The sequence below is a fragment of the Haplochromis burtoni genome, unplaced genomic scaffold, assembly GCF_018398535.1.
Source record: "Haplochromis burtoni strain Fernald_Lab_line unplaced genomic scaffold, NCSU_Asbu1 Contig_252, whole genome shotgun sequence".
Lineage (NCBI taxonomy): Eukaryota > Metazoa > Chordata > Actinopteri > Cichliformes > Cichlidae > Haplochromis > Haplochromis burtoni.
Window position 1 is genome coordinate 90,351 of NW_024582613.1, and position 11,421 is coordinate 101,771.

The 11,421-nt window shown below is 40.2% G+C and overlaps 1 protein-coding gene across 1 annotated transcript; it reads left to right on the forward strand.

The window, feature by feature from the left end:
* Positions 1-2,283: 2,283 nt before the first annotated feature.
* slc6a1a (solute carrier family 6 member 1a) lies at positions 2,284-9,566 on the forward strand (the record flags this gene model as incomplete). Its single annotated transcript, XM_005938996.3, is given in 13 exon segments — positions 2,284-2,415; positions 2,593-2,693; positions 2,842-2,951; positions 3,109-3,241; positions 3,890-4,024; positions 4,118-4,221; positions 4,865-4,989; positions 5,172-5,284; positions 5,927-6,058; positions 6,289-6,391; positions 6,691-6,791; positions 6,954-7,121; positions 7,267-9,566. Coding segments are annotated over 13 exon segments (1,898 nt in total), but the record flags the coding sequence as incomplete, so codon positions are not given.
* Between the last annotated feature and the right edge of the window lie 1,855 nt (positions 9,567-11,421).

Genomic DNA, 11,421 nt, shown 5'->3' on the forward strand with positions numbered 1-11,421 from the left:
GTCATCTTTTGTGTAGCCAGGAGCAGAAGATCCCAAAATCTCATTTTGCCACCTGAATAAAATTCTTTTTTAAGCCCCTGAAATAATCGCAGTTTATCGCTTTTAAAATGAGGAATAATTGTGAATGGGAAATCTTTATTTCAGCCAGTGTTTTACAAAGTTGCTCTTCTTGTTTGGGGGGGATAATAGACAAAAAGAAAAAAATGTGATTACCTATTTGACAGCATTAATTAAAATGTAAAGGGGGAAATCGTTTGAAATAATAAAAACAAACAGGCTGCAAGTGCGATGTCAGTGCAGCCTATAGATGAGGATGAGGAGGATGAGTGGGGGGGGCGACTTTGAGATGACATTGAGGCTGTGTAGATGGGAGTTGAGTCTCTGGTTGTTGATGTTAGTCGCACAAGGCGAAGCGGCTGCTGCCCGTGTTGATTCAGCCTCCTCCTCCTCCTCCTCTTCATCCTCCTGGTCTTCAGCACTGCTCCCCGCTGGACAGCTCCTGCTTGGACCCCTCTAATGCTGCATGGTCCCTTTAAGTCTTTTAATGGAAGTAAAATCTATTTATGTTTCAAGAAATATTGGGAGTTTACAACTTCACCCACAGGAGGAATCTACGGATACCTCGTTCCGAGATTTGTGGCAGGCAGCGTATCCTCGGCGGCACAGATCACAGATTGACTGTGAGTAAACAGGGTGCTGAATTCTTGCGTCTGTCTGTGCGTGTGTACGTGTTTGAACACCTATACAAACGAGGCTGGTTAAAGCATGGTTATTATTTTTATTTATATTATTTTTCGTATCATGTGATAATGATTAAACTGTGAATGGGGCTAGCGACATGTAGCTGGGATTCATGTAAATTGCACGATGATCTCTGAACCTACGCGCTGTATCCAATTAAATGCTGTATTGATTGCTGCATGCCAGTCATTTGGATGTTGCAAGTGTGGAGAGGACGCGATTTCATGCGTTTAATAACGCGCAAGGTTCTCAATTATTCGGGTAGATTGGGGTAGGAATTTGTGCAGCCTGGTGCGTAAAGCTTTTACGCATTGGAGATCCCTTTGTCCCTACAATGCGTTTTGCATTCGAGTTTGTTTGAGAGGTTTATTTTGTATCCCTGCTGCTTTCAGCTCTTTACGTGGTTAACTGTTAAGAATCTGTAGGTGGTAATTGGTGGACTTCGCTGTGCTTAAATCTCATAGGCTATTTGCTATCGCTACGGTGCGTCTTGCGCTTATGTGTATGTTTTGGATCCTGTAATTTGTCTCCAAGTTTGTTTGCTTTTTTTTTATAAATATTTTTTTCGGTATCTTTTAATAATATTTGCTGGATAATTAATTGCAAACATTGTTTAGGCTTCCATGTCTGCTGGTCTGGCTTTGAATGCTGTTAATTTATGTGCAATCTACCGTCTGTGTTTTAGTTCTGGGGCAAGTCAGCATGACTTTGCCCTCGATGGTTTTTGTTGTTTGTTGAGTCTAACATAAATGGAAATTTTTCTTCAGGGTGCCAAATGATCGGGAGGTTCGCTAGTCTGCGTTTTCATATTCATTCATCAGAGATAAACAGTGTTTATATTTGATTTCCATTCTTTTATTACACCTGCCGGGAGTATAACATGTCCATATTTGCTTATTAAATAACCACTTTTTCTGCGCTCCCTTGAAGAGACAATCAATTAGCCTACTCTATTACAGGTTAACGACGACTGACGAGCCTTGTGCGCACAGGCTTCATCTCCAGACATTTGGTCCAGGGGTTAGGTCGAAAAACCGCGAAACTGCTGTCTACGTGGACTGGTGCTGAAGCCTCCCGTCCGACTGCCAGGACCTCTGCCAAATCCAGAGACATGGCGACGAACGGCACCAAAACGGATGGACAAGTCACAGAACTGAATGAGGTGGCCACTAATAATGACAAACCCAAGTCACTGGACGTGAAACCCGAAAAGCAGAAAAAGGAGGTGCCTGATAGAGAAACATGGAGGGGGAAATTTGATTTTCTTCTGTCGTGTGTGGGTTATGCAATTGGACTGGGAAACGTATGGAGATTTCCCTATCTCTGTGGAAAAAACGGTGGAGGTAAATATTATTTTCACAGCTAATTTAACTGCATGTATCATTCAGTTCTATGATACACATAGTCGAACTGACCAAAGTGATCGTGCTGATAACATAAAAATAATTAAATCATCGCCATGTAATTAATTTACTCTAGGCAATTTTAGCCTAAAATTGATAACTCGTAAGTGCATAACGTAATCTCCTTTTGTCCATCCAGGGGCCTTCTTAATTCCCTATTTTTTGACCCTTATATTTGCTGGGGTCCCCTTGTTCCTGTTGGAATGCTCCCTCGGTCAATACACATCAATTGGAGGGCTTGGTGTGTGGAAACTGGCTCCTATGTTTAAAGGTATATGAACAGAATATTTATAGGTAACCAGAAAATATTTACTTTGATGAAAAAAGCATGAATATTTATGATGTTGATGCTTATAAGAAATAAGTATGGCCATCACTATATGTGGAGGCCACACTCAAATCAATCCAATAATAGTTGTATAGTGGCTAATTCATTTTTCTGTGACAGGTGTGGGCCTTGCAGCGGCTGTTCTGTCCTTCTGGCTCAACATTTACTACATTATAATCATTGCTTGGGCCATTTACTACCTGTACAACTCCTTCACCACTGTAAGTATTATACAGTGTGTTTCATTTAAAGCTGAAGGAAAGATAAGAGCAAGGTTGTTCATTGGGAATGTAGCCTGCAATATCTGCAAGAAACTGGTAATCCCTAAATTTGTCATGGAGAAGGAAATCACAAATTTCTATTTTTCAGGAACTTCCATGGAGCTCATGTAACAATGAATGGAACACAGAGAGATGTTATACAAACTACAGCATTGCAGACACCACCAATCTCACCAGTGCAGTGGTGGAGTTTTGGGAGTAAGATATTGACTGCTTTCTCTTGCTTTTCACAACAGCAGCGCTTTAAACTGTCCTGCATGCTTCCCCGAGCTACATAAAAGACAGCCTCCTCTGCTGCATGGTTATTTCCCTGTGTGTGTATAATAGTCTTATTGTTGCTTCCTCTGACTTATAGGCGCAACATGCATCAAATGACTGATGGCTTGGAGAAACCAGGCCAGCTTCGAGTGCCACTGGCAATAACGCTAGCTATTGCCTGGGTCCTCGTGTACTTCTGTATTTGGAAAGGGGTTGGCTGGACAGGAAAGGTAAGATGTTTGATAGATTTGGTTACCCAAGACCTCTGATGCTATGCTGATTCCAAAAGTGGAACACTATGTGAGCTATGCAATATTAATCACTTTAATATCAGCTCATCAATCATTCAAATTGCAATCAGTATCGTCCAGATTTGTTTCAAAATAGGAGAGGAGTTAGCATAAACTCATGTTCACTAATCCTGCTCTGCCTTATGGTGGCTCCCCTAATTCTGCTACTCCTGACACTTCCTCTATCCTGCATGTGGATTTGTGATAGGTAGAGCAACAAACAGCCGCTTGCAAGAATCTGGCTTTATCTTTTCCCTTTACTTGGGGCAGATTCCCTCTCTTGGGGTGCCACATTTTGAAAGTGAGGTTTATCACATGACCGTGGAAAATAATATTTGGTTTGGTCACAAAATATCCCATCCCCCATCGCCCCATGCTTTGCACACACATATCTTACACTGTGTGAGAAATTCAGAGAGACAAACAGGCCAGCTGTAAGTGAAGTTTCATTTGCTTTTTTTTTGTTGTTGTTGTTCGGAAAAGCTACAGAAACTTTACAGATCTCATGAAAATGTATAAATCTATGGATCATATATATTGTTAAAATGCAGCGATGTTACCCTGCTGATAATGGTCTTACATTTTCAGGTCGTTTACTTCTCAGCCACATATCCTTACTTCATGCTGTTTATTCTCTTCATCCGTGGGGTGACTCTACCTGGAGCTAGAGAAGGAATTTTGTTCTATATCACCCCTGACTTTGAAAAGCTCAAAGAATCTGAGGTAATGACATATTATTACATGATTCATACCCATGTACTGCATGCCTGAGTGAGCAGACGACGGCCTCACGCAGTTATTTTCTCCTTTTTTCAGGTATGGCTCGATGCAGCTACTCAGATCTTTTTTTCCTACGGATTGGGATTGGGGTCACTTATAGCTCTAGGCAGTTATAACCCTTTCAATAATAATGTTTACAGGTAAGACTGGTGATGATTCATGAACAGGATGTAATCTTTGAGACAACGACAAAGACTGCTGCTGAATTTAATATATGAGAGTAAATTGCAATACCTGAAGATAGAAGTAATTAAATTGTTGCTACTTTATAAGATAACTTAATCCAATTCGATCTTACTCGGTAGAAGCTTTTAAAAGGAGGTTATAAATGTCAGTTCCTGGCATGAATATAATAAAAATCTAAGGCAGCTTCTTTCTGTTGGTGTGTGTGCTGGAGGAAAAAAAAGTACTATTATTGCAAAGCCTGTTTTCTCCAGCAGCCCCATGGTTCTGGGTCACATAAACAATCAGTTACATAAAAATAGTTGCATTCATTTTGTGCATTTTGTGCCCTTGATTCAAACGGATCTAGCTTCCTACAACATCTATATCTATAAAAATGTGACAATGGTCATGTTTGGTGTGAGGTTTTGAATGGAAATATATTTATATCATTCACAATTAAGAAATATTGCATATATATATAAAACACTACAATGAAAAGGAACAGGTAACAATGATGACCTCATTTTGAGGTTTTTCAGAGAAGATCAGTTAAGAAGCACAAGAATTAGTCAATTTAAGTCTTTGACACAAGCTGTATTTTACATTTCCTCTCCCCAGAGACTCCATCATTGTGTGCTGCATCAACTCGTGTACCAGCATGTTTGCTGGCTTTGTAATCTTCTCCATTGTTGGCTTCATGTCACATGTGACAAAGAGACCCATCGCTGATGTAGCAGCTTCAGGTAACTACAGATTGTTTTCTTCTGTAATGATTCTGCGTCTGCACAAAAAAGCTGCACTGTCATTGATGCTCACTGATGAACAGCATCAGTCAACACTTCTGTGTGAATATGTATGCATGTCGTTATCAGAATACTGTGAGAGGAACCCCGACGAAATATGATTTTTCCTGTTTTCCAACCAGGTCCTGGCTTAGCTTTTCTGGCCTATCCGGAGGCTGTAACCCAATTGCCCGTTTCCCCTCTCTGGGCCATTCTGTTCTTCTCCATGCTGCTCATGCTGGGAATAGACAGCCAGGTAAGGGGCTTGGAGATGATCTGCTCATGGGCTGACCTAAATATTTTAAATGCAGGTACATATCATGCAGCTCACCCCTGCTCTCTGCATGATAAGCATGCAATTTGCTTCTTGTGGACAGATATAGCTGGGCTTTGACATTGGCTGTCAAGTATTTTTAATGCAACTTTATCACCTCCATTTGCCTGCAGGTCCCTTTACGTGTGCGTGTGTTTTTTCTCTTAATATATGATAGCTCAGTTTGAATAAAGCTAGAGAAATTTGAACACCATATATGCAGTTACACAGTGCCCATGAGCATCAGCACTTCAAAGTAAAAGACTAATTTTAACCCTATTCTAATATCAACAGTGCTTTTGCATACAAGAGCTATTACCAAAATGGCATCCAAGAAGTGAATGCTTGGTCATTCAGAAGATTACATTAGTGATTTTGTCCCATGGTTTGCTGCACACTGCGGTTTTTTGTTAAAGGTTCTCTGTTAAAGAATGCGTTTTGCTATATAACTGCAAATCTCTGCAAAACGTAGAAATCCGTTCTTTTAAAAACACCCACATTAAAGAATATAAAAGCAGCAAAGTGCAAAAAAGTGCTAGTATTCATACTTATCCCTAATGCTGTTTCTATGACTCTGTCCTTCAGTTCTGCACTGTTGAAGGCTTCATCACTGCTCTGGTGGATGAGTTTCCCAGAGTTCTTAGAGGTAGACGAGAGCTCTTCATCGCGGTTGTCTGTCTGGTGTCCTATGTGATTGGACTTTCAAACATCACGCAGGTACAGCAGGGCATCTTTCTCATATTACCACTGACTATTCATGGCGTTACGTTACACAAATCAGTGAAAGAAAGGAGAAAAATTATTAAAAGATACAAGTAAAACATGTGCATCTATGTACCATGCAAAAGGCAATTTATATTTTAATCAGTGGCTTTAATTGATTACAGCACTAGAGTATATTTGCACATAAAGTTTTCAATAACACCTATCAATTTCTCTGTAACCAGGGAGGAATCTATGTGTTCAAACTGTTCGACTACTACTCTGCCAGTGGAATGTCCCTGCTGTTCTTGGTCTTCTTTGAATGCATCTCCATATCCTGGTGCTACGGTGTGTATCGGGAATGTTCCATTAAACATAGCAAGAGAAACAAAATAAGCTGTTTTTTTTCTTTTTCTTTTTTTTACAATTTTAAAATAGGTTTGCAAAAAAAAATCTAATATGTGAAAGGCTGAAAGCCTCAGGTGCATCCAAAGATATGTGCACAACTTCAAGCGACGTTCAGCCTCAAGGTCACGAGCACTCATGTGTTCCACCCCACCATCCTCATCATCATGCATGGCAGACCAGGGGCAAATTGAAATAAATTGGATATGAATATTTTGATCATAGATTCATTTGTCTCGCAGGTGTGAACAAGTTCTATGACAACATCCAGGAGATGATTGGCTACAAGCCTTGCATATGGTGGAAGTTGTGCTGGGTTGTATTCACCCCTCTCATTGTCGCAGTGAGTCCTCCGAACTAACAGAACAGTACATCTAAAGTCACGACATGAAAATGAAACAATAAATAAAGTCAATATTACCTGCCTGCAGCCATGTCAGGCTAAGACAGCGCTGCCTGTAGTCAGTGGTGTCAGGATGCATAAAGGGTTTCATGTCTCCCACAGGGGGTGTTCTTGTTCAGCGCCGTACAAATGGTTCCTCTCACAATGGGAGACTATGTGTTCCCAAGCTGGGGTCAGGGAGTAGGCTGGCTCATGGCGCTGTCCTCCATGATTCTCATACCAGGATATATGATCTACATGTATCTCGGGCTCAAGGGCACTTACAAAGAGGTAAGAAGGAAATCATCTGTTGTTGGGTCACTGGGTAAACAGCACAGATTTTGCCAGCTTTTATTTGTAGGTTTTTAGCTTCACTCTGTAACCTAGTATCTTCTTTCTCTTATGTAATTATTTTCACCACGTGTTCTGCTCCCAGCGACTTCGGATAATGCTTCAGCCCCCTGCAGTTGTCAGGCGACCTCAGGAAAATGGACCGGAGCAGCAAGTGGAAACCAACACCGCTAACCTGTCCAGCCCTGCCAATCCAACCAGTGCTGCCAGCCCAGCCAACCCGGCTCCTGCGAACACCGCCAGCCCCACCAGTCCAGCTCCTGTCAACTCAACCAGCCCAGTGACACCTGCTGCCCCTCCACCAGCTAATCCAGCCAGCGCCTCTAGCCCTGTGAATCCTGTGACAAGTCCTTCCACCACTATCACCACCACCACCACTACCGCAACTGGTCCGGCTAACCCTCCCACCACAACAGTTAGCCCAACCAGCCCACCACCCAACCCAACTAGCCCACCAGAGCCCGTCAGCCCCCCGAACCCAACAAGCCCGACCTCTAACCTGACCAATGCCGAGGCCAACGTGTAGACAACAAAGAAACCCTCATGGAGCATGTAGAAAAAAGAGAACATTACAAAGGACTTCCAAGATTATAATTGATTCACCTACCTCCAGGGGCAATATGTGATCAAAACCGATTTTCAAACCATGTTTAATTTTTTTCTGCATTTGTAAAACCAAGCCAACGATGTCTTATTGTTGGTTTGCATTCCGAAAACAATATCAAAGACTGTTAGTGTCCACAAATACAAGCATAATTCTGGGTAAAAAAAAAAAATGTAAACATACTGTGTAATACTGTGAGAAAAGAAAAAAAAACTTAGAGATATAGATTAGAGATTTGTTGAATATCTTCATGAATCAAGTAAATTCCGTGTGAATATAGTAGATGAAGTAGTGAACAAAATTGACATCATTGAAAAGTGCAAAGGATGGCGTCAATTTTCCTTTTTTTTTTTGTGGATGTTTTCTAAACCTCACACAGTTGTCTCTTTTCCAAATGTTGCTCTCTGTGAGGTAAAACATGGCCACACGGCAAACGGGGAGCTCTGAGTAAGCACAATGCCAATAAGAAGTTCATGTTAAGGAGCTCTGGAGCGATCCAGTATTTGTTGCAAAAGATTATGTGTGTGAGAGAGACTGTTATTTTTCCTTCATTTTTTCAGTGAAAAAAAGAGAGAAAACTTTTATGTGATCAAAACATTTTTAGAATTATTTTTAGGATGTTTTATACTATATGTGTTGTGATGGAGGACCAAAATCAATAGGCAGACAAAAGCAAAAACTATGCCATTAAGTATTCGGTTGGTAAAGCACAGGGTACAAAGAAGTACAATAATAATAATAATGATGATGATAATAATAAAAAGCACAGGGTTCGAAAAGCGATTTACAAACATCGACTATCCCTTAATGCTGACAGTCAATCCTGTTTACGTTTTGCATGCTTTCCTCAGGAACATCAGTGAAATACTGCTGAGATGTCTCCTGACAAACAAAAGAAGAGAAACAGAGTAGGCCTTAAGCCAGTACACCAATTCCAACTAAGCCATAGTCTGTTTACATGACTGGGCAGAAGTACAAAATAGCACTTTGTATGCTAGCACAAAAAAAAACTGGACCAACTCTGTGTTTAAGTACAGTCATGTTTTTTTTCTTTGTGTGTCTTGATCAAATATAGTTTGATCAATATGTATTCAGCAATACATATGTAGGTGTATAAGCGCAGGCCATTAAGCAAGTGGTCTGTTTCTCTTTTTGTTGATGTTGTCTTTGCTTTACAACCGAAAAAGCATAAGCTTTAATTTTACCAGAGTTTTGCCATGGTGTGTCAAGACAATGTTAGTTTGCTTCTATGGCAGCTACTATGAAAGGCATCTGGTTGAACAGCACATGTTTACTTTGAAAAGCAAAACAACTGAGCGAAAATGTGAAATGGCTACAGTTCATGTCCTGTGAATTTTGTATAAAGTTAATCTACCACAGTTTTCTCTGGAAGTTTGTTGTAAAACTGTACTGTGTAAAACATGTAACTGTGAATGTCTGTAATACATTGGAAGTTATTGTCTAAATGTTGAAAAAACTGAGTTGCTGTTTTCTGCAATAATATTTTGATCACAGAAGCTAAAGCACATATCTTACAGAAATATACGAAATGATGATGATGATGATGATGACAATGAAGATGCTGACGATTATATTAAAAATAGAACCTATGTCTAGTAAAAAACAATATTGTTTTGTATATTTTTAACTGTCTCACTGCCTAATGTAAAACATAATATAAACATGATATGTATCTAAATGGTGTCACATGATAAAGCACGATTGTTATGTTCTACAAACAGAAAAAGACTGAAAAAATAAAGAGTTATAGAAAATATAAATACAACACATGCCTGGCATATGTCCCTTATAGCTTTTGTTTTTTAAACAAGCGGAAAGAAATAGTGGTTCTGGTAACACTGTTACCAGAAAATTAGGTCAACTCCAAATATCCTATCAAAAAAAATAAATAAATAAATAAAAACATCCTGCACTGACTCTTCCTGCAGTAATTGGCTGTTGTTCCCTCGCTTGTAAATAAACCCTGTCCTTAGAGCATTTCTAGTCAAAAGATATAAGAAAGTGTGAAACCAATAAAATTACATGGATGGATTTGGTGGGGGGGGGGGGGGCTTGAAGTGTTGTGTAGCTGCATTCATCTTTTGTTCTTTTAGAATGAGACCAGGTGGGACATGTAAAATAGCTGCTTTTGTAGCTTTGGCTGAAGATGACATCCAGTTTAACTCTATCATGTGGGTAAAATTAAACATCATTACAGTTAAAAAGTAAATAAAAAGCAATTACACATCAAAAGCAAAATTGACTGAAGCCCTTCCTTGTGGTTTACTGAGTGTCAAAAACACAAGCTGATAGAGAGGCCTCAGCAAACAAGAAAAACATCACCTCAAAACAACTCTTGCCCCGGGGCCTGCCGTCCCCACCCGCCCCATCTCCCCAACCTCTTACGGCTCCTTGTGTATTTATGTGCAAGTGTGTGCGCGCGCGCCTGCATCTTCTCCCCCACCTACCACAGTTGCTGCTTCCATTAGCTTCCAGTGTGATAAAAGAGACGGCACCAGCTGACACCACAACAATGACTCGCCGTGGATAAAAGAATGACTTGTCCCCTGTAGTAGCTCATGGCAAACTGTGCGTGTGGGCATGTGCGCGTGTGTGCATGTGTGTGTGTAAGAAAGAGAGCGAGAGAGCAAAGAGAGAAAAAGAGGCAGGTCAGGGATAGAAAGCTATCTGTTTGAGTGGACTAGGCTTTGAATAATGCCTCTAATCGCAGCTCATATAAACTAGCCACTGATGGATGACTTAGTAGCCTCCTTTATTCCCAGTTGTGCAATTTAACATCATTACCTATCAAAACCAGTCACCACTGAGACAACCCAAACTGATGTCTTCTGTCCAAAAGAGAGGTGCATCATCATTTTTTGGCAGAGGAGGACAGGAAGAAGAAGCTCTTTATTAGTTAGGCGCAATCTAGCAGAACACAATTAGCTTTTGGTTAGGGCAGGCAATTTCTGCAGTTTCCCCAGTGACAGATATAACTTTATAATGTTTTATTGCATTACCAATGCTTCCAGCAAAATGTTTAAAAAAAGAAAAAAGACAAAACAATGGGATTTTTGTGTTAGGGTGGGGTTATGGCTATGGTCCAAAATCGAGACATTTTTGTTTCCCAACATAGCAGTTGAAGTATTTTTTGACTTTTTTCCTCTTTTTTTCCATCTTTTGCAAAGGAATTTCGGCCATATTGCCACTTCAGGTGACTTCATCATTGTGACATCTAGAAAAATGATCGCTCTGTCGAATCTATTTCACCAAAAATATATATATGATTAAAAATATGACTCAATAAGATTTTGATTAGGTCACAAATTTTCATTGTGGTGGCCACTTGTGCATAGATCTGTCTATAGCTCTATAGAGCACTAATAGCTCATCTGTGTTCTTCCTGTTTCAGCATAACATCTATTTTAGCATTTCTTCCTCTGATGAATAAATTGGTGCTGACTCCCTAAACAGCCTCTTCTTAATTATTCTCCCTGCTAATCAGGCAATTTTCTCTTTTTGGTCTTAACAAGCAGATAAAGGAAACGCCGCCAAAGTCTAGTGAGGACGACACTGTACGGCCCTCTGTGACTCCGTATTTAAAGGGTTTTTGAAGAATACTGCACACATTATTTG